The sequence below is a fragment of the Triturus cristatus genome, chromosome 4_2 (assembly GCF_964204655.1).
Source record: "Triturus cristatus chromosome 4_2, aTriCri1.1, whole genome shotgun sequence".
NCBI lineage: Eukaryota > Metazoa > Chordata > Amphibia > Caudata > Salamandridae > Triturus > Triturus cristatus.
This window is the reverse complement of record NC_140586.1, coordinates 620,348,614-620,373,137: the sequence shown is the minus strand read 5'-3', so window position 1 is coordinate 620,373,137 and position 24,524 is coordinate 620,348,614. Positions and strand designations below refer to the sequence as shown.

The following is a 24,524-nucleotide window of genomic DNA, read 5'->3' as shown; positions in this document are numbered from 1 at the left end:
GCCGTCCTGAAACCGCTGAGGGTGAACCAACTGTACCTACCTGACACTGGGGGACCCCTGAGTCTATGCCCGGAATTTCAACACTACCAGTCGAGTACTTACCCTTAAACCGCTAACTTCATTTTCCTCATAGGGTAACATTGACTGGCTTTTTCTTGAAAAATCTTCTAAGTGTGAACTTTTCAAAACTGCAAATATTCACTAAAAATCAGCCAAGTGACAAAAACGAATTTACTCACCTGCTCTTAGGTGAGCTCCCAGTGCTGGATCTTGGTGCCCAGCCCTGACTCTGAAAAGTGTCCACAACTGTACTTACCTCTAACTCATTTTTCTTCCATAGGAAACCATTGTCTGCTTTTCTGTGAAATTTCTTCTAAGTGTCTATTTTTGCAAAATTGAAATATTCTTATAAAATCGTACCATTTCTGCAAACGAAATTACTTACCTGTTTCTGATAAGGACCCCAGTCCTGGGTCTAGGTACCCAGTCCTGGATTACTAAAGTAACGATAAAGTACTCTACCTGCAATTTGAATTTCTTGCCATAGAGATCCATTGAATGTTTTCTTTGAAATATTTTCTAAGTGCTAACTTTTGAAATAGCTAAATATTATTTAAAAATCATTACAGTTATTAAGTCGACTTTCATCACTTGATTCTGAGTACTGACCCAGAGCTGGATCTAGGAGCCAGACCTGGAATTTCAAAAGTAATCTGAAAAGTAATTTATTACAAGATAACCTGAACTTACCATTGAGCTCAATGCATTATGTTTAGGAAATAGGATTGTTTATTGCAACCAACTGTGACTGTTTACAAAAATCTATTGCTTATTGCAAAAGTATTTATATTCAATCTCTCATTCTGAGAAAAGTATATTTTTATTCCCTTTGTGGTTCTAAAAATAAAACAAGCATATATTTTATATATATAAACCATTGGCCTAGAGTTCAGTTATTAAGTGTGTGAAACCATTTGCTGACTGAGTGTGTACAATAAATGCTTTACACTGTCCTCAGGTACTGCCTTACTGCTCGACCAAGCTACCACTTTTGAGAGTAAGGTCATACCTAACTTTGACCTCTATCAGCCTCTGGGGGACTGTGGACTCTGTACACCCTGTACCTATTAGGGAACAGTATATACAGAGCCACTTTCTCACATAAGGTTATATCAAACTTTAGCCTCTGCCAAACCTCTGGGGACTGTGGACTCTGTGCACGCTGTACCTATTTGGGAACAGTATATACAGAGCCACTTTCTTACACACCCCTCATTGGCTGTCTGCATGAGTTAGGTGGTGGGTCCCTTAGGGTGGCACAATACATGCTGCAGCCCTTTGGTGCCCTTTTTTTTCGTACCCATGGCCTTGGTACCCAGAATACCATATTCGAGGCATGTGAGCTGAAGAGATCACATGCTGTGCATAGATCGCCATCTAGTGTTGGGTCCTCGACGGTATTGTTTCTCGGTCGCGTTTCCTATTCTCCGTATTGTTTCGAACTGAGAATCTTTGATCAGAAAACTTGTAGAGGGACGTTGGGCCTCACCGCGCCGGGCTCACTAGCAGTTTATGGAACGGATTCCATTCAAGCTCTGTCCCAGGTGTCGGGCCAAGTTTCCTTGCACCGGCCTGCACAAAGTGTGCAATCTGTTTGTCCCCGGAACACGAAAAGAAAGAGTGCAATGCGTGCTGATCGTTTCAATCGAAGAAGACGCTCTGTGACTGTCTGGCTCGACGTTATGAAATGCAACTACATGGCGGCTCCGTACCGGACATCTTCGGAGAAGATTCCACCAAGAACACGCTCAAGGAGCCGAGGAAGAAGAACATGTCTCTGTGTCAGAAGCCGACTCCGACATGGAAGAAGAGGAGCAAGTTACACCGTGTCAGCGTACCGGAAGTACAGACACCCCCTTGTCCGAACAACCAAAGCCAAAAAAGGCTCTGGTCCTTCCTCTGCCTGCATGCCGAGGTTGGCACCAAGGAAAAAGTTTAGAGCACCCCGCCTGCGGGCCCGGCGCCGAAACACAAAGGAAATCTTTCAAGCTCGGGCTCGAGTCGGCCCCATGCTGGCGCCGAGTCAAAATCCTCTTCGCCGAAATCCAAGCACGTCCTGGTCCATGTTCCATCTTTGACGAAGCCTAATCTTCGGCACCGAAGAGTTCGGAGCCGAAACCTTTGACGCCAAAAACTGCAAGAAACAAAAAACAGTTTTTTCACCCAGATACTGGAGATATTAATGCCAAATTGCCTGATAAAAGGAAATTGGACCGACAGGATGAGCACCACATGCCTCTGAAGAAAAGGAGTGTGGGTACAAACCCTGCACCACCTTATGTGCCACCTCCTTCACCTACTAATCCTCACTTACTCATCACACGCACTAATTCACCACAATCACGTGACCCTCAGTATGAAGTGGATGGGGATGGAGATAGGCCACATGTTGACCCATCCACACGCAGATACTGACCCTGACTTATACCCGTCCATGCAATCACCACCTGACGACAATATAGGCTACATTGAGCTTCTTAATAGGGCTGCTCATTACAATGGGGTGGAACTACATGAGGAGGCTTTAGAGGAGGACTTCTTTTTTGAGACCTTAGGCTCCACTCTGAAAACTACACATACACTACCAATGCTTAAGGGGATGCTTGGGCATACAGAGGAGTTTTTTAAAAATCATGTAAGAGCAGGAATAATCACGCCCAGGGTTAAGAAGAAATATAAGCCAGCACCTACTGACCCTGCCTACCTCAAGGGTCAGCTGCCCTTACACTCTTTTGGGGTGTCCATTGCTCGCAAGAGAGCTAACTCACAGACCAGAGGTGAGGCCTCTCCTTCTGATAAGGAGTCCAAGTTAATTGATGCCTCTGGCAAAAGGGTAGCCTCGCACGCAGCTAATCACTGGCGCATTGCTAATGCTCAGGTTTTGCTAGCCATGTATGATGGGGCTCATTACGATGCGCTAAAAAAACTTACACAATTTCTGCTTGATGAGCACCAATCTAAGCCAAATGATCTCATCCAGGAAGACAAACGTATCACCAATACCTCCATCAAGTGCGCATTAAATGCAGCCGACACAGCAGCGCGTGCAGTAAACACCAGCGTACTGCTAAGTAGACACGCATGGTTGAGAATTTCAGGCTTCAAACCTGAGGTTCAGGCCTCCATTCTCAATCAGCCTTTTGATAAGGAACACCTCTTTGGTCCAGCAGTGTACATCTCGCTGGAAAAAATGAGGAAATACCCCGCGGTCACAAAGTCCATGGAGGCTTTACAGTTACCTGCGAGTAGGGGTTCTTTTCGGCTCTCCTTTTACATGGGTGGTTCCAAAAATATTACCACAGAAAATACCTCCTCTTCTTACAAGGGCAACAACCAATCGCCCTCATCAAGATGGTATTTTAGAGGAGGTTTTAGAGGAAACAATGGTAAGGGCAGAGGCAACTCCACCCGCACTCCCCCCGCAAATAACAAACGAATCATTCCACTCCTTTAGGGGGGCGTCTCTTTTAATTTCTCGCTGTCTGTAACACTATCACCTCAGACAAATAGGTTTTACAAGTTATCCAATATAGTTACTGCCTGGAAGTTAGACACTCCCCCAAACATTCTTCCAAGGTCACACGCAATGTCACAGGAACATCTTACCCTTCTAAAAAAAAGTTCTCTCTCTGTTGGAGAAACGAATGATAGAACCAGTTCCAAAACAATAAGGGACGGGTATACTCCCTGTACTTCTTAATTCCCAAAAAGGACGGTTCTCTCAGGCCTATACTAGAACTCGGAACTAAATCTATACATTCAGTCTGACCACTTTCACATGGTGACTCTCCAGCAAGTGCTCCCGCTCCTTCAACAAGGCGAATTTCTGTCCACTCTGGACTTAAAGAACGTCTGTTTCCATATACAAATATATCCTGCTCACTACAAATAAATCAGGTTTGTGGTAGCAGGCCAGCACTATCGGTTTAAGGTGCTCCCATTCGGAGTTACTACCGCACCCAGAGTTCATCAAGTGCTTGGCAGTAGTCGCAGCTCACCTTAGAAGACAACACATTCACGTCTTCCCATATCTGGACGACTGGCTCATAAAAGCCATCTCGCAAGATAGCTGTCTGTCACACTCGCAAAACAGTGCAGTTGTTCCACGATCTTGGATTCACTGTAAACCTGTCCAAGTCCCATCTACAGCCATTCAACACACAGGCATATCTGAGAGCCACAATAGATACACAAAGCTTTGGCCTACCCCAATCCGACCAGAATCCGCAACATGCAGACTCTACTTTCAGTTTCAGCCTCAACACTCATTGCCAGCTCGGGTGTTCATGCAGTTACTGGGGATGATGGCGTCTTGCATACTAATGGTTCCTTACGCAAGACTTCTCATGCTTCCCCTTCAAAAATGCTTAGCACATCAGTTGAACCAGGCTCAGGGTCTGTTATCAGATCTAGTGTTGGTGGACGGCCGCACCCATCACTCTCTGCAGTGGTGGAATATACAAAACCTTTCAAAAGGGTGGCCCTTCATAGACCAGGTTCCGCAGATAATACTAACAGCAGACGCATTGCTCACTGGTTGGGGAGCTCATCTCCAGACACATAAAATTCAGGGCACGTGGAGCAGGCAGCAAATGCAGCTTCACATAAATCATCTAGAGCTGCTAGTGATTTTTCTAGCGCTCAAGGCGTTTCAAGTTCATCTCGTAGGCAAAGCTGTTCTGATCCGTACAGACAACATGACAGCAATGTACTACATACAAAAACAAAGGGGGGGGAGGGGACACACTCTCCAGCTGTCACAACTAGCACAGACCATCTGGAGATGGGCCATACGTCACAAAATGTTTTTCCTTACAGAACACCATCCATGAGTAAACAATCAGATTGCAGATCTGCTCAGTCGTCAAAGATAACAGATCCACGAATTGGAACTCTACCCTCAAGTTCTCCTCCCGTTCTTCCAAATGTGGGGTTTTCCGGACACTGATCTGTTCACCACAAACCTTAACGCAAAATGCCCAAACTTCACATCCAGACATCTACACCCATTGTCCAAGGGCAATGCACTATGGATGAATTGATCATGGATATTTGCCTACGTTTTTCCACCTCTCCCACTCATTCCACTAGTGGTTCTGAAGCTCAGACCGGCGTCCCTGACATTAATCCTTAGCTGCTCCCACATGGGCCTGACAACCTTGGTTCACGACCCTGTTGGAGCTCTCAGTAGTTCCTCACCGAAAACCACACCTAACTCACAATCTTCTCACTCAGAGCCACTGAGAGATAAGACATCCAGATCTCAGCATCTCAACTTTGCGGTATGGCACCTGAAATCCTAGAGTTTGGCTACCTTAATCTCTCGCCAGACTTCATGAACATCATCAAAGAGGCTAAACGTCCTACCATAAGGGCATGCTATACAGCAAAGTGGAAGCGATTTGTGATATACTGCAATAACAATCAAATAGATCCACTGGACGCTTCAGTTCAAAACCTCATTTGCTATTTACTACATCTGCAGCGTTCACATTTATCGTACTCTTCCATACGCTTACATCTTGCTGCATACCTACAGAACAGACAGCATCTGTCTCTTTTTAGAGTGCTTGTCATGAAAGAATTTATGGAGGGACTTAAAAGAATCATTCCTCCAAGACTTCCACCTGCTCCAGTGTGGAATCTCAACATTGTCCTCACCAGGCTAACGGGTCCACCCTTTGAGCCATTACATAGATGTGAAATACAATTGCTCACTTGGAAGGTAGCTTTCCTCATAGCTATCACATCTCTGAGGAGAGTGGGCGAGCTTCAGGCACTAACTATAGAAGAACCATTCTTAGAAATACATCAAAACAAAGTGGTTCTGCAGACCAACCCTAAATTTCTACCAAAAGTAATTTTTGCCTTTCATATCAACCAATCTTTTGAGTTGGCTGTGTTCTTCCCTCAACCAGATTCTGTGGCAGAACGTGCTTAACACACATTAGATGTGAAAAGAGCTATCCTTTACTATATAGAAAGGACAAAACCTTTCCGCAAAACAACTATTTGTCGCTTTTACTCCAACACATAAAGGCAATCCAATCTCAAAGTCAGGAATTGCAAGGTGAATAGTCAAATGCTTTCAGATATGCTATGCAAAAGCACAAATAACTGACAATTTGCCCAGAGCACACTCCACTCGCAAACTAGGGGCTTCTATGGCATTTCTAGGGAACAAACCCATAGATGATATCTGCAAAGCTGCTACATGGTCTACACCTCACACATTACCAAAACACTATTGTGTAGGTGTGTTTGAAAGACAGCAAGCTAGTGTGGGGCAAGCAGTTTTATGCACACTATTGCAAACCACTGCAACAGCTACAGGTTAGCCACCGCTTTGGGAGATAACTGCTTTGTAGTCTATGCACAGCATTTGATCTACAGCTCACATGCCTCGAACTGAAAATGCTACTTACCCAGTAGGCCTCTGTTCTTGGCATGTAGAGCTGTTGAGTCGCATGCGCCCACCCGCCTCCCCGGGTACCTATACCTGTTGCATTGACATCTTACTTAGATGCATGCATTCATAGACATCTTTTTACTACTCTTACTAACTCCATTATCACCCTCTGCGGGAAAACAATCTAACTATGGAGTCGATGCTCATGTGCACTTTCACTGAAAGGAGGAGTCACCTACCTCGTGACTGGAAAGACTTTGAAGAAAAACAAAGTGCAATCATCCAGACCCAACACTAGATGGCGATATATGCACAGCATGCGACTCTACAGCTCTACATGCCAAGAACAGATGCCTACTGGGTAAGTAGCACTTCCTAACTAGGGTCTTACAGGGGGTCAAGGTCTTAACAATTGTGGAACAATTGCACAGTTACCTTGTTTTTGGGAAAGAACTCTCGCTCCAGGGACCAGATTAGCAGGAACCAACTGCCTTTCAAAGTTTCATCAAATACCAGGCAAAAAATGGGGGGTGACCATGTTAAAACATTTTATGAGGCAGTAAACAAGTTAATTCTGCAGGGATTTCTGCGGGGATTTCTGCGGGTGGGCTCATTTTGGGAATCAGTACTGAGAATAATACCTGAGCAGATGGCCACTGGGAACCTAATATTGGCACCTAAATAGTTTTTTAAATTCTGAATCAAGACACCCAAGAAATATTTGGTTGTCTTGATAACGTTGAGGTTTGCTTCTGAACCAGAAATTACAGATAATAAGTTTGATTATATGGGCACAAATAGCATCAATCTTGTACATTCATTTCACGTTTACTGCATGTTTTCTTAAATATTTCTTATTTGTTAGATAAGAAAGATGATAAGCGAAGGCATTCAAGATCAAGGTCCCGATCAAGGAGGAGGAGAACACCATCATCTTCTAGGCACAGGTAATGTTTTCATCAGTTAACTTGACCACAACCGTGTACTTAAGTGAAGGAATGAACAAAATGAGCAACATTTTAAACAAATGTGTGGAATAAGTTTGCTAACTGATCACAGTTCTGCAGCATGGACTTCTCCTCCCACATTCATTATTTGTTTGCTTTCTACCGCACTATGTCAGGAGTAATTAGACTTTCAAATCTGCAAAAATTCCCTTTGGCTTCTAGCCTTTCCCCGACCAAGGCACTTGCGTATCGCAGTCGCCACACACTTCGCTGGTCAATACTTAATCACATTTACATACATACGGACCCACCAGCAGGAATATATAGTGTAACAAGATCATTTAATAAAAGCAGGTGTTCTTTTGTAAACAATTCCAATGTCAATCTATTAAAAATGCAATATGGCAATTGACAGACTAATGTAAAAATGGATATACCATAATTAAAAATTAAACACCATAAAAAAAAAAGAGAGAGAACACATACAAGAGACAATTACACTTTGTCATCAATTCAACCACATGATTGGTATCTCATCTACTGTGCTGGTACGTTCTTCAAGTTTAGCTTCTTATATGCGTAGACTTGTTTCGGCGGTATTCAACCAATTCTGACCACCTTCTTCAAGACAGTATTTTTTTTACTCTCTAATCAATTTAAATTATTAATTTGCATCCAAAAGGTTATCTTTTTCTTCTTAATTGTGTTTGTTTTTAACCCCTTCCACGCGTGGCAAATTCTGCCGCGGTGCGAGGGGGGGAGGTGGGGCTGGGCGTGGCCCTCAGGTACTCAGGACGGCTCCCGGCCGTCATAAATCACGGTGGGCGTGTGCTCATGATGGCCGGGAGCCGTCCGAACTCCGCCCACTAATTAATTCGCCCGCACAGGCGGTGAATTTGCCGCTCGTGGGCGGAGCGGCAACGGTCGGACGGCTCCCGGCCGTCATGAGCACACGACTACCGTGACTCATGACGGCCCGGAGCCGTCCTGAGCATGGAAGTGGTTAACACTCCTCATCTTCCAACTTAATTTATAAAGAATCAAATGATTTTTGGTGAGACCTGTTTAGGGCGATTTATCCTTTCACATTAGTTTGCTTTTGATTATGGGGGCAACACCCTCTTTCCTTGTTGGATAATTTGGGCACTGTATGTCCCAACCAATCTCGGAGTTCTTAGCCCCTGACTGATTTGCAGATTTGATGATCGAATGCGGAGCCCTGTCCGTTTGGTCATTAGGCCCCATCTCATACTATTTTATGGGAGTAATTTGACATGATTGTGTGATGAATTGGATTGTTTGATGAAATGTTCTACAGTCTCAGGAATGTTAGAAGGCTCAGGGCTTTTTGTGCAGGGTTTCTTTTTTTAACGGTTGCACCTAGTCTCTGAAAACTCCCCAAATGCCTCCCACAGTCCTGTTCCCAATTTTTGTTTAGTCCTCACTCTTGTGGTGTTTAAAAAAAGCTCTTGCATAGAGGAGGGCAAAAAGAATCGACATTGGGTCTTTCAACTAGAAGTATGTGATTATGCTGAAAAAAATATTTGAAGAAAACTGTTCTGGAGAAACTTCCCCCGTAACCAGTTTCCTCATATTTTTTCCAACTAATTTAGATTTTAAAGAAGTCGGCTCAATCTTTCTGAATTCTATTTGTGTTGAAAAAAATCCCTCCTAGATCCTTGTTTCTCTTTTGACCTGTCTTACTTCCTTCTACCCTTTCTCCCCCTCAATCTTTTATCTCTTTATGACTCTTTTTATATCACAGTGGGTTCTCCCTCAACTTTGCTTTTATTCTTTACCTTTGTGCTCTTTACTTTTGCTTATACTCTTGTAACTTTACCCCACTCGTATCCCTTAAAGTCTACAACTACTCATACACTATTGTCTACACACTCTGCCTATACCCTTGTACTTAAACGTAAACTACAACTCACAAGGTGAATAGCTGCACCCTTACTTATATCCTACTTTCTCCACTTCTGTCATTTCCCTCATTTATCTACAGACTCCTAGTACCTAGTATCCGTACTCCTAAAAATAAATGGCAATTTTACCGATTTCAACCTGTGCCTATACTGTATTATCCTTACCCTACCCATGCTTCTTTGCTAATGACCTTGCCTTTATTCAAGCACCTGTACCAATGAATATGCCCTAGTTACCTATACCACTAAAAATACATGATATTTGTACCCTGTATTATCTGTCTGTGCCTATAAAATAGTACTCCTACCTTTTTACTAAGACTCTACCTATACCCAATCACTGGTACCTGTTCATACCCTAGTTTCTCTACCCCCTGCATATTTGCTTGTATGTACATTGCTCTGTATACCTGCCCTTTTATATCTTCCACACCTATATCCTTCACTGCTGTACTTCTGTTCCCATCCTTTCCTTCACCTTGACATTTCTGCTCGTATCTATACCTAGTACCTCGACCATTGAACCTCAAACCATGCCTATACCCAGACGCCATTACTTATCTATTCCCTTTATGACTACCCCACCTATTTACCAGTACATTTACCACTGTCTCTAACCGAATTGACGTCTGTCTGCATCCTAATAGCTATTCTCTTACTTAAACATTTGGCGTCCTATCGTGCACGTACTCTATTACTGCTTATGCTATAGCAGATCAACCACAGAATATTCCATAGTATTAACCCTTACAAATAACATTTTACCACTACCTATGTTCTAATGACTCATTCCCTACTTTTGCCTTTGTAGTTCTTTTCCTACATGTTACTTTTATGTTAATCCTTCTCCTTTCTCATTGCGGGCCATTTTCTGGCCTCCTTTATTCTCTTTTACTGCAGAGTGTTTTTTTCTAGTGTTTCATCAATATCTTTGTGAACTAGATTTTTCTTCATTTTACAAAATGTACTTGCACCAGCCTGGGTTAGGCATAATGTTTTTCATTTTGAGATTTCTCCGAATTGTAGTTTGGTTATTCAGGCACATGTATCTCTAACATTCTCCTGGTGCCGAGTGTTATTAAATGTCTGGGGCTGGTAGTTTTTCGTAGGGAAGAACAACCCCATGCTGAAACCTGCATGTTCGAGGCATGTGTGCTGTAGAGACGCATGCTTTGCCTACTCCTGTCATCTAGTGTTGGGTCCGGATGTTTGTGAGTTGTTTTTCTTCAAAGAAGTCTTTCCTAGGCAATCTCTGGAGTACGCCTTGGTGAAGAGAGAGGTTTTGTCAGACTGCCAGAGCGTGAAGCTGCGGAGCATTGTGCTCGCGATCAGCGGTTCCGGCGTGCGGTGTGCAGACGGGGGCTGACAGAGCAGGCAGACCTGTCAGACTTTTTGTGAACTGTCACGGACAACAGTGCGGCTGTGGCTGTTGCTGCAGAGTGGGTGCCGCATTGCCTTGCCGCTCTGCCGTGTTGCTCTACCGTCAGACCCTACCCCGATACCGGTGTATTGCAGCTGCCGAGGAGATGCAGGAGAGGAGAGGAGGACTGAGGATTACAGAGGAGCGTGCTTCTACAGTCAAGAGTGGCCAGAAGGTTGGCAGGAGCCGCAGTGCGGTCAGACCTCCCCCCAACCCCTGGTTGTGCTGTGTTCAGGGCCTTTTGGGGAAACACCTAAGTACCAAGGCAAGGTCAGGCCTGATTACGTTCTGGTTGTGCCTGCCTAGCCCCCATCTAGCCTTTTCTTGCCTTTCCTATTCTGTACTGCCCTGGAACTTGTTATCATTGCTAAGAGCCCTGCGAGTGCGAGAGCCATATTCGGCCATAGCAGAGAGTGAGCCCTGGTAAGCAGCGGAGGCGGCCCGTCTAGGTCCGGGTGCAGCCTGCTGCCTAACCGGTTGAGCCCCACTCGCTTGTGCTCCAGTGGCTTTAGCTTCCACTCTGCCTACCGGGGGATGCAATCCTGGAGTATCCATCAAGGAGCTGTGGAGCCCTGGCTGCGAGCCCATTGCAGGAGTAAAGACGTGCAAAAGCACAGGGGGTCATAGAGCTGTCCGTACTTTTTTGTTACTCTGATATAAGCCCTTCAGTGTTATCTTGGTGCTACTTGTGCTACCCCTGCATCATCTTTGAAGCTATTAGGCCCACATCATGAGGTCAGGCCGCCCACTGGGCCAAGTACAACTTTCAGTCCAAGAATAATTACAAAAAAGGCAAAAAGCTGCAAGGAATAGTAAAATCTGGCCCCAAAAGGATAACTCGCAGGCAAATGAAACCGCCCTTGAGGATTTGCCATCTATATGTGGTCCTACCTCAAGTCCGGTGGATGCTTTGAGTGTGACAGATCATACTCTGTCAGCAATCTGCTGGGGGGAGGGCACTCTTCACAGCTAAGTAAACAAGCATTTGTAATGCAATAGGTCTCGCATTTGCGAGAGTTAGTGCTATTGGCATTTTAAATGACAATGCCTTTTATTTATGTTTTGATAATTAATACATAAATAAAAGGCATTGTCATTTACAATGCCAATAGCTCAAACTCTTATCAATGCGAGACCTATTGCATTGCAAAGAAGCGGCCGCCATTGTCCCGGGCTGCTTGGAAGGTGAAAGCGCACATAACGGCTGAGTGTTACATAAAAGCATGTTGTGCCTGCAGTAGGAGAAACTTGTAAAAGAAAATATTGCTTAAAGACTAAATAAGACACACCGTGTAACAACAGAAGTAAAAGGAGAGGAGTTGGCCTAACGGTTGAATGCAGACCAGCAACAGCCTCAGGCAAATGTGTGTCATGAAAATTTTAGGGTACCAGAGGAGTGTGGGGGGGGGGGCAGGCTGAAGCCAGTCTGGGCTTAGACACAAACTGATGAAGGTCATGATCTCCAGGGACCCTAGAAAATCAAGTTAGCATTAACTGCTAAAGCCGAAGCTCTGAGGATAGTCTCAATAGTTTTGATTGCCAAACACCCCCCCTTCCCCCAACTATCTAACAGGGCAAGCAAAAGGCTGCGGAAAGCTCGGAACAAGGCTTAGAAGCCAATTGCCTCAGTAGTCACATTAGCCAAACCTAAGGATTATTATCCTATTTTTAAACAAGTTAATATGAGAAGTCCAAGTCAGGATGGTGCTCAAAAGGGTGAGGAAGCTTCCACAGATCTATTGACCCTTTTGAGGTGTAAGGCCCAGGTATCCACAGTTGATGGACATAATAAAGTGCTCATGGCTAGTGGTACAATGAAGTCAGACCCAGTAGACACTAGTAAGCAAGGGGTGACTAAGTATGACAGCAAGCCTCAGGAGATTAGGCTTCAATCCCAAGATCAAGCAACTCTTATTGAGAATAGGCTAAATCCTGCAGAAATGATAAAGCCCACTGTCCTCCAGAGTTGAACTCCACCGTAAAAAGTTCCAAATATCACTTCATTTAAAGAGTGTAATCCAGGCCCATTAAACTACCTATGTTACACACAGGATAATAGTACTAAAAAACGGGATAAAGAACTAGTAATGCATCCCTTGTATGAATCTCTAGGGTCCTATGACAGTCTTAACCGGAGCCTAATACTAAAAATAACCTCAACCATTCCTGACTTATCATTTATTAAAACCACAGACTTGGTATCCGTGCAGTTTAAACAAATGTACTCAAATACTTTTCGTGAATCTAGTATCACAACCTAGTCCTCAAATGATATTGTGACCAAAATATTAGAATCAAGTCTGTACTTTATGGAATGTGACATTAAGGTTGTGAACTCCTGTCTATATTATCCCCCTATTCTGGAGGTATTGGCGCTTAAGGTGAAAAAGGAAATGATAATGGCCAATAGTAGGAAGCCAAATCCAGTACTTGGAGGGCGCTTCAGGTCCATCAACTAACCATTCTTGTAGTTCTGGCCTGTTGATCACCAACAGCCGCACACTTTGCTCTCTGCAGTGGTGGAACACAAACAACTTGTCCAAAGGGCGGCCGTTCCTCGAGCCTGTTCCACAGATAGTACTAACAGACGCATCACTCACTTAGCTCACATAACGCAGGGCAAATGGACCACTCAAAAAGTGCTCCACGTCAGTCATCTGGAACTACTAGCGATATTCCTAGCTATGAAATCATTCCAACTCCATGTACAAAACAAAGCCGTCCTGATCCGAACGGACAAGATGACGGCCATGTATTATATACAAAAACAGGGAGGAATACATTCTCTACAACTGTCCCAGCATGCACAGAACATTTGGAGGTGGGCCATCCCACAGAACATATACCTCCTCTCAGAGCACCTTCCAGGAGTTCACAATCACATTGCGGATCTGTTAAGTCGACAGACGCAACAGATTCACGAATGGGAACTACATCCACAAGTTCTTCTACCTTTTTTCCAGATGTGGGGCCAACCAGACATAGATCTATTTGCCACACACGAAAACGCAATATGCCTAACCTTCGCCGTCAGGTGTCCACACCCACTGTGCAAGGGCAGTGCGATATGGATCAACTGGTCAGGCAGATTTGCGTATGCTTTTCCGCCACTCACATTGCTTCCACTAGTGGTACGCAAGCTCCGACAACAGTCTCTTAAAATGATCCTAGTGGTTCCCACATGGGCGCTCCAACCATAGTTCACAACACTACTGGAACACTCACTAGTCCCACACCCAAGACAACACCTCTCCCTATCACTACTAACGCAGAACCATGGAGATAAGGCACCCCGATCCAACTCAACTGAATCTCGCGCTCTGGCTCCTGAAGTCCTAGAGTTCAGTTACCTTAACCTTCCACCGAACTGTAGGAACATCATTAAAGAAACCAGGCGCCCTACCACCAGAGCTTGCTACGGAGCAAAGTGGAAAAGGTTTGCCATTTACTGAACTAACCATCATATCCATCCACTGGATGCGTCCATCCAGAACATCATTTGCTACCTACTACATTTGCAAAGATGTAATTTGGCATACTCATCCATACGTCTACATCTAGCAGCACTTGACGCTTACTTACAAAACAGACCACACTTATCACTTTTTAGGGTCCCAGCAATTAAAGCCTTTATGGAAGGCCTTAAACGAATCATACTTCCCAGATTACCACCCTCTCCAGCGTGGAATCTCAACATTGTGCTAACTAGGCTCATGGGACCCACATTTGAACCTCTACATAAATGTGAACTTCAGTTCCTCACATGGAAAGTAGCTTCCCTTATTGCAATCACCTCTCTCGGGAGGGAAAGTGAGATCCAGGCTTTAACCATACAAGAGCCATTCTTACAAATACACCGTAACAAAGTGGTTCTCAAACCCAAAACTCCTGCCTAAAGTAATTTTTGCATTTCATCTTAATCTGTGGAGCTACCGGTGTTTTTTCAGAACCCGGGCTCTGTAGCAGAGAGAGAGCTCTTCACACCCTAGACGTCAAAAGAGCTCTAGTCTATTACATTGACGGGACTAAATCCTTTCGCAAAACAATTGTTTGTAGCTTTCTCTCCACCGCATAAGGGTAATACCATCTCAAAAGCTGGGATTGCAAGATGGATCGTTAAATGTATCAAAATATGCTACCAAAAAGTCAAGCGGACATTAACAATTCCCCCTAGAGCGCACTCAACACGCAAACTAGAGGCTGCCATGGCATTCTTATGGAACATTCCCCTAGAAGACATTTGTAAGGCAGCGACATGGTCTACAACACACAGCTTCACTAAACACTATTGTGTTGACGTGCAAGCCAAGCAACAAGCTTCTGTAGGCCAAGCTGTTCTTAAAACACTTTTTCAAACTACTGCAACAGATACAGGTGACCACCGCTAGGGGAGATACTGCTGTACAGTCTATGCTAAGTGTGAGATCTGCAGCTCATATGCCTCGATCGGAAAATGCTACTTACCAGTATGCATCTGTTCTTGTCATGTAGAGCTGCAGATCCTCACACGCCCACCCACCTCCCAGGGACCTGTATATGTTCCAGTAATATCTTACTTGGATATACACACATGGACATCTTTCTTTTCTACTAACTCCATTTCCCATCATGCCGAAAAACAATCTGAGGGCGGAGTCGATGCCCATGCGCACTATCGTCTAAGGGAGGAGTCACCTATCTTGTGAGTACAAAGTCTTCTTCCAAGACAATAACAAGGTGCAAGCATCTGAGCCCAACACCAGATGGCTATCTAATGCGAAGTGTGAGGATCTGCAGATCTACATGCCAAGAACAGATGCATACTGGTAAGTAGCATTTTCCTTCCTTCGCAGCAGATGAAGGACCTCCAGATTACGTTGCACCAGACACTGCTGGCCCACTAAGGCGTATGGCTCCACACGTTGGAAACCAGAAAGAGGATCCTACAACATCCCAAGTTGATCCTACAAAGCCCGCTATGGGTCCCATAGGATTTTTGGAGGGAAAACATCTAAAACTACTGTCCTGGAATGTTGCCGGCATTTAGACCAAACTATCTGACCCGGAGTAGTGATCATATATTTATTTCTCCCCATATTGTCCTATTGCAAGAAACCTGGGCGACAGAATATGTGCAGGTTTCGTTGCCTTTAGTGAAACGGCAGTCCCATTGCTGGCAAGGCGCCCCCCAGGTGGACTTTAATAGGGCTAAGACTGGGCTTGTTTCCAACGGCCAAAATGCTTCCAACTAAATCCAAAGATTTACTTGCCCTGCAGATTACTATTAAAACCTGGTCAGGCAGGACCCAGACATGTAGCTCTAGTGAATGTTTACATTAGGTCTGTACCTTCAAACTTGCAATCCTCGATAGTAAACAGGCTAAATGATATTTTTAGGAGAGATTACCCAAAAATCTCTAAAAATCGGTGCAGGTGATACTAACACCTCCATTCCTATATTGGCAGAGTCTAGACCCCCGGAAACTTCATGTATTCACAACTATAAAAAAACGACTAGGTTGTGCTGGGTAACCTGGGGAGGGGGGGTATATCCAGGATATATCGCTCTCTCATTGACAATACCCCCGCGCCCCGGGAGGGGCTGAAGGAGCGATGGGAGGAGTGGGAGGGTCCTCTGGACGAGAGCGATTGGCGGGATGCCCTTATGGCCCCCAGGCTGGTGACGGCCTCCGCCAAACTGAGGCTTATTCAAATTTACTACCTCCACACAGCTTACCTCACGCCGGCCCACCTGTGCCGCGCGGGCCTCTCCACCGACGCAGCCTGCCCCCGCTGTGGCTTCGACCCGGCCGACTTCATCCACATGGTGTGGTCTTGCCCGGAGCTAGGGGGATACTGGAGGGGCATAGAAGCCGATCTCACGGAGGTCTTGGGGTGGGTAGTGCCACATGACCCTAAACACACCCTACTGGGCATCACTGACGGCCTAGATGGCACACGTGCTGAGAAATTGTTTCTCACGACAGCGTTAATGGTGGCAAAGAGGGATATTGCAGCGGCCTGGAAGCAACCACAACCGCCCAGTTTGGCCAAGTGGAGCACCGGAGTGGACTGGTGTGCGGTACAGGAGCGGACTTTATACCAGGCGCGGGGCTGTCACAAAAAGTATCGAAGGGTCTGGGGGAAATGGTTAGGCAATATATTATAAACATGAGGTCCGCGGGGGGGGGGGTGTTCAGGAGGGGTGGTGCGCTCTCAGGCGGTGCTATTGTATGTTGACGGTTCGACAGGCTCACTGTTTTTCTGTTGTATCAAGTAAACTAATAACTTGTTTATCAAAAAAAAAGGAAACGACTAAACTGTCAAAGGTGGGCACCCAAATTATCGATCTTAATATTGAACATGGACTAAGATTAGTAAATGGTAACACCAGGTCTGACTGTCTCCCTTCATTCACTTTTAGTAGAGGCCTTAGCAAATCCAGGATTGACCACATATTACTCGATAATGACCTCTGGCCAGACTTGTCTAATATGCAAATTATTTACAGACCAGATAGCGATCACCAGGCACTAAGTGCATCCTTTTATATGACTGGATTCTAAGATCTTCAACTGAAGGCTGTTGTCCTTTCAGCACCAATAACAACATTAAAAAAAAAATTAGAAATATCAAGTGGGCAGAAATGGAGGGAGATGAAAAAATGATTTGCACTTATATATATAATCTCTTTGTCACTAAAATGTCCCAAATTGACTTGAACAACATCCATAATATTTATTTTATCACTTTACACTGTGAAATCATGGATAGCTTGAGACCATGCTTCATGAGCAAACAGAAAAGAGGAACACTTAAAAGGAAAACGCCCACTTGGGATAACGAGACCTGTCGCCTAGGAAAGCTCAAACTACTGTGTGCTATTAAAAAGGGCTTTACACCTGAAATTATATGACCAGGCATGAATATAAAAGTGTCATAGTCAAAACTAAAAGGGAATGGAATGAGGCCCAATGGGTAACGCTAGCTAAGGCCCTAGCGAAGGGACACCCAAAAAACGTTTGGAAAGGAGTAGCTGGAAATTCTATTAATAACACTCACTTAGAACCTGCTATCATGCCTGACACCTGGGTCACCCACTTTAGTGCCCTATATGATTGACAGCAGCAAACTAACGGCCCAGAGATCACCTACCTAGAGGAGGCTAGCGGTGCTCAATCATCTGGTGAGATTACCTCTTCTTGCCCCCAGCCTCGCAAGTGAACCTTACATTTACTCTCCTTGAAACATACACAGCAATAACATTAACAGAAAGGGGGAAAGGCCCCTGGAATGGACGGCATTCCGGGAGACCTTTATCTTTCTGAACCAGATATTTGGGCCCCCTATCTGAACGCCCTATCAAACAGCATAATAAGTAGTAATAGGATTCTCCCGTCATGGCAAGGTGCAGTGATTATACCGATCCACAAGAAAGGCGAGCGGTCTATAGCATTAAATTATAGGCCGATAAGCCTACTTGACAACTCCCCAAAAATGTTTTGCAGACCAGTTTTATTTAGATTAAATGGTTGGATGCAGCAAAATACTATTCTAGAAGCCTCTCAAGCAGGCTTTAGATCAAAAATCAGCACTCTGGACAAGGGCCTCCGCTTCAAGGTGATGACTTGGAAATATATCACCTTGTTGCGTGACCACCTATATGTCGCTTTTATTGACCTAAGAGTGACATGCGACCTGGCCCCCAGAAACATAATGTGGGAGGTACTGGAAGGTTAGGGCATTCCCCCAGATCTAATAAGGATACTTTGGCAACTCCATGAAAACACATGCAAGGGTGAGATGAAACACAACAAGGGATATGACTGAGAAAATAGTGATCAGGAAAGGGGTCAGACAGGGATGTGTCCTAGCCTTAACATTGTTTAGCTAATTCATCAGTGGGGCTGTCAAGAGGTTGAAGCTATGCATACATGATGCCCCTAGAGTAGTGGGCATAAGAAAGAAACCACTTGTTTTTAATCTAATTTTGTTTTAAACTTTGAATTTGCACATACTCATTTTAATTGCTTAGCACTTACTTTTCTTCATTGGCGCATTTCCCCGTTCCACCGCTGTTTGTTCAGATTCAGAGGAGGGAATCATACTCGCACACCGGAAGTGATTAACAACTTCCGGTTAACCCACGCATTTCAACAGACTAGTAGCTGATCTCTCCCCATATAAGTGGGATGCCTGTCGTAACGCGCAGCGGGCGCGCTACTGGCGCGCCAAATGCAAGCCCGTCTGCGCCTGGACCGGGCTCAGGGCCATACCCCCTGGCCCTTCCAAACCAGCCTCACACAGCAAAGCCTTGAGCTATACCAGCAAGCAACTTAAAGACATACTCTGCGCCACTAATGACAAACAGATCTGCGCGCTCGCTTTTACATGGAGACTTTAGTCACCCAAACCACTGCCTGCTGCGCAAATTGCCCACTCACACTATATGCCATAGACAGATCACGGCCCACTTGCACTCACCCCGAGTCTACAAATCATGTAAAAATCCACTCTGCTCTCAGAAATGCATGCTCCCTCCCCAAACACAAATATGAAATACTGAACCTCTTAGAAGACTATAAATTAGACCTCCTATTTATTACAGAAACTTGGGGTGACCCCTCCTCCGGGCCAGGCTTCTGCACAGTTACCCCTGACGGCTTCTGTGCCTGCCGATTTGGCAGAACCCTCAAAAAAGGAGGCCTGGCGCTAATCTATCAAAACAAATAATCAGTCAGGACTGAACACATTTCCTCTATCTGTGAAGCCTTTACTCACTATAATGCTAACACATACCCATTCCTTCAGGGGCATCCTTTTGTACCATCCACCGGGCTCACGTACCGAATTCCTCTTGGCCATGGGCTACCTACTAGAACCGTTAGCAGTAAATTCCAACTTCACCATCCTGGGTGACTTCAATTTCCATCTTGAAGCCCTCGATGATCAAGACACATCAGCCCTCATAGCAGAACTAGAGGCGGTTGGCCTCTCCCAATTAGTCACTAGCCCCACCCACTCTGCCGGCCACACGCTTGGCGGGCTGTTCTCCAACAACCAGCAAAGCTCCTTAGAGAAGGTCCTCCCGCTATCCTGGACGGGCCACTGCGCGGTTCTCTTTGACATTCAGACAGAGAGGAACACCCCCTGTCATTCCAGTTCTCTGCCCCCCAAGCAGTTCAAGGCTTAGGGTAGCATTGCCCCTCATGTCCTTAAATCTCACTTGCTATCCACACAGCTAGACTTATTGCAAGATCCTGAACTGGCGGCCATTAACTATACACAATGGCTCCACAATGCCTTTAACGCCTTGGTTCCATCTAAAAATGTTTACAAAAATAGAGAAACCCCATCCGCTGCTTGCTTCTCTGAGAAATTAAGACTTGAGAAACAAAGGTGCAGGAATCAAGAAAGACGTTGGCCTCGAGATTAAGGCTCTGCTGGAAAAACCCGCTATAGGGAGGCAATGGCCAAATACAAACTTCTTTTAATCACTGAGAAGAGTAACTACTACCTCAAACAAATCGAATCAGCGCAAGACTCTGTTAAACAGCTTTTCCAAGTAGTGACCAAGCTATCAGGACCAGGGATCAACAACCCCACAATTGCCACCCAAACTCTCTGCAACTCTCTGGCCAATTCTTTCCAAGAAAAGGTCAGCCATATCTTGGCCAACTTTTCAGCCCACACCAACTCAGACAATCTGCCTGATGCCCCTAACCATGATAAAATCTTTCCCAACCCCCTCCTCTCCCCCCCCCCCCCCCCCCCCCCCCCCCGAAGAGAGCTTTAGCCACGTCTCTCCAGAACAGATCATTGACCTAATCCCCACTGTCAAATCCGGATGCCCAAATGACCCCTGCCCTCCTTCCACTTTAAAATTAATTCCTGACATCATAGGCCCGGTGTGAGAAAGTGCCCTCTTTCTTGCATGGGTATGCCCCCACTTTTTGCTGAATTGCTGGGCTCCTGCCAATCAGGTGCCCAGGGCCTATGTTCCTTCCATAAAACTGTACTGAAACCTAAACCCAATTGGCATCTCTGGCCACAGGTCAGCCCCTGGTAAATGGTACCAAAGGTACCCAGTGCACTGTGACCAGAGAAGGCCCCTAAGGGCTGCAGCACTTATTGTGCCACTCTTAGGGGCCCTGTACCCTTACAAACACACACTGCCTTTGCAGGTTGAGTGTCTGGGTGCAGAACCAAACAGAGTCGACAGGGCACACATCCCTGTGTGCCATGCCCACAACACACACTGCCCTGGCATACATCAGCCACCCCTCTAGCTGGGTGCCCTATGCCAGTGGTGAGGGTACAGATGCATGAGCCCTGTGCCCCTACAGTACCCAGGTCCATTCCTGGGCACTGTAAGTGCAGTGCTGTCATTAAGAGTATATGGTGCTGGGAGATCGTCAACACAAACTCCACAGCACCATGATGGCTGCACTAAAGACAGAAGTTTGATATCAAACTTCTCAGCACATTGAAACCCGCACTGATGCCAGTGTGGGATTTAATGTACACTGCACGACAGAGAGCATCTTAGAGATGCCCCCTGAACCTAACCTACAATCCACGTCTTGTCTGAGGTGCTGCCTAGGCTGCCACACACCAGACATGCTGCTGGACCCCTGGTTAGAGAGCCATCCGCTCTCCTGGGCCTGCAACAATGCACATCCTGGGCGAAGTGCTAGGTCTCCTCCCCCAGGATGGGCAGGGGAAGCTTCAAAGGCTTTCCGCCTTTCTGAGCTTCTCCAGGCCACTTGCTGTACTCAGCAACTGGCCCCTACCGGTTCTGACCCCCACTCTGGTCGGAAGACTTGCCGGAAACCCCAAAGGAAGGAAAGGGGGTGTGCCAGCCTCTGCCAACCCCACCCCTCAGGTGGGGGAGGCGAGGTGAAGCACATCTCTGGGCTCTCACCATCTTGAAGATGGGAAGCCCTGCCCAATCAGGACTAGGCTACTGCCCCCCTCCCACAGGAGAGTGGCAGGATATGGGGTGTACCCACCCCCAGGGCAGGGACCCATTGGTCCCTGCCCGTTACCTACCTGTAACGCCCCTAAATCTAGTATTTAGGGGCACCCTGAACCTTCCTTCCTCAGATCCAGATTCCGAAACAGCAAAGAAGACCTGCCGTGCAGCTGCTAACAAGAGGAAGACACCGACTGCTTTGGCCCCAGCGCTACTGGCCTGTCGACCCTCGAACCTGCTCCTGCTAAATCCCGGCATCTCCCGTGGCCAGCAACCTCACAAACCCCGGAGGACCCCAACCATACCGTCCTGTCTCCTGCAAGCTGAACCAGACGTGTCCTGCAGCCAGCAGCCTCCAAGAACCCCAAGGAACTGCCCTGCCTTCCTAAAGAACGCTGATCTCTCGAACTCCAGATCCAGCAGTATCCGCGAATCCTCACTACTCTGCTCCTGATGTTCAAGTGGCCCAACACCCTAGCGAGGTCCCCAAGGCGTCCTGTCCTGTGGTCCACTGTTGGATGACCTCCACCGACCTTCTCCTTGATGCCTGCAGCCTCATCCTGAGGGGTCCCCGCAACCTGAACCGGTGAGAAGACCCCGGCACGAAAGGACACTCCTGCACCCGCAGCTCCTGAGAACTGAGGTGCCTGAGCAACAGTGTCCTGGTGTCCAGCAACTCTTCAACTTCATCCACCAGTCGTTGGTTCCCTTCATCCAGACTTCTGTCTCCAGCTTTCAATCCTTTTCCATGACCGACATCCTCCATAGAAAAGTATTGAGCTCCGACATCTCCTGAGCACCCTGCATCCGACCGCCTCTGCGCTGCTGGTGGTGTGAACTTGGTGCCAACCTAGGAACCCCTTTGCCCTTACCTTAACCCTAGGAGCTTGGTTCCTAAGACCGAGCCACCTGCCCGTGAGCAGCCTGCAACCAAGTGCCCATTGGCTAACATTGGCTCCCGGCACTCTGCACCCGGCCGCCATAGTGCTGTTGCTGGTGCTTCTTAAATGCCAGCCTGAACCTTGGAGAAACACCAGTCCTTTAATCGTTTACTTACCTATTAACTTAACACTTCGAAGGGCTGTATGGTGTGCTTTCTCTGAAAATTCTTCTGTGTTCATCGTCTTGTACAACAAAAAGTAACTTAGGGCCTTTGCAAGAGTTGACCTGGTTATCAATGTCCTCTGTTGCTTAAACTGTCAGGAGTGTTATTCCTCCCAAACTAGAAAAGTAATCGCTAAGTGTAATCCAAAAGTAGTGTTCGAGGCATATGAGCTGCGAATGGTTCATTGTCTCTGTCCCCAAAATCGTCATCTAAAGGTGGAGTGTTTTGGGGTAATGGGGAATTTATAGGAGAAATGTCAGGGTCAGGCACGAATGGAGGTGGTGAGGTGTCCCTTATGGGAGAGGTTTGGGCATTTTTCTTCTGAGGAACTGGAGCTGGAGGGGCCAATTTCCTCTTCTTAGGCTGCAGTATTATCTGACCCGTTTTGGAATTTTGTAGAAGAGTCTTTTGCAATGGGTCCGGCTTAAAAAGTTCTTCACCAGCAGTGTACTTTTTGGGAACAGACTTTTTTCGGTCCGAGTGTTTGTCTGGTGTGGCTTTTGAAGGTGGTGTTAGCTCCTTTTGCTTTTGATCGGAACCTTTCTTTGGTTGGAGAGCAATCTTTTTTCGGTTCGGAAGGTTTAGGTTCCGGAGATTTCTTCGGTACCGGTTGAATAGGTTCGGGATGTTTTTTCGGTCCCGGTTGCTTTGGGTCCGAAATGTTTCTCAGTTCCGGCTGTTTCGGTTCCGAGTTTTTTCGGTAAGGGCTTTGGTTCCGAAGATTTTTTTGGTTCCGGGTGGCTAGGTTCCGACACTTTCTTCGGTGAGAGTTGTTTCGGGACCGGAATGTGGTCGGAGTGGTGGGAAGGTTGACTCGAGCCAGTCACACCTGAGGGCTTTAGTTTCGTCTTCTATGCCGGGGCAGAAGGCGGGCGACAGAAGTATGAGAATGGCGTCCACCTGGCCCGAGGGTGAAGGGTTACCATAGCCTTGTCCAACATGGAAGGGTGAGAGGGGTCAGTAGGGTCGACGTCTGTACTTGCGACCTGTTGTCCTGCCGGAATGCTGTCGTCATCGTCTGCTTCGTCATCGGCCGCTGATCATCTTCGGAATCGGGGTCTTCGGCTTGAGAGTCGATGACCAACTGTCCCTCTGTGTCTTCAGACTTTTGTTGTTCTGGAGTCACTGGGACGATGTTGCCGACTGGAGGCGCTGAAGCTTGAGCCGTGGCCCTTAGAGCCTGTCGATCTCTGATGGTTTTCTTTGACTTGATGGAGATGCAGACCTGGCAGTGTCGACTTTCGTGTTGTGGCGACAAACAGAGGTTGCAGACTTGGTGCAGATCAGTGTGGGGGAATTTGTGTCCACGCTGAGGGCACTTCTTGAAAGGTGTCCTTTCCATCGGCCAAGGGCCTGATGGCGCAGGTGGGCCCGACGGCCCGCGTGGACAACCGGAATCGAAATGTAGGTTTTAAACGGTGCACGTCGAAGAGGGAGCGCGATCAAAAAACAATGCCGATGATGGGGTTGAGGATTGCGCGTTGAAAGGTCGATCGGCAACGAACCCGACCAGGAGCACGTCAAACACATCCGAGCCCGATGGCGGAAAAAAACAATCTGAAGATGAAGTCGATGCCCATGCGCACTATGGTCCATAGGAGTAACCTATCTCGTGACTACAAAGACTTCTTCCAGGACAACAACAAAGTGTAATCATCCGGGCCCACCACCAGATGGCGATCTATGCTCAGTGTGTGACTTTGC

At 46.4% G+C, this 24,524-nt stretch overlaps 1 protein-coding gene across 3 annotated transcripts in view; it reads left to right on the top strand.

Moving 5' to 3' along the window:
- The window catches only part of SRSF11 (serine and arginine rich splicing factor 11), a 214,799-nt gene that overhangs the window by 121,288 nt on the left and 68,987 nt on the right, over window positions 1-24,524 (top strand). For all 3 annotated transcript variants that reach the window (XM_085602290.1, XM_085602289.1, XM_085602288.1), the window contains exon 7: window positions 7,335-7,416. In XM_085602290.1, coding sequence (XP_085458416.1) covers window positions 7,335-7,416 — 82 coding nt within the window. The remainder of the gene's footprint in view (window positions 1-7,334; window positions 7,417-24,524) is intronic.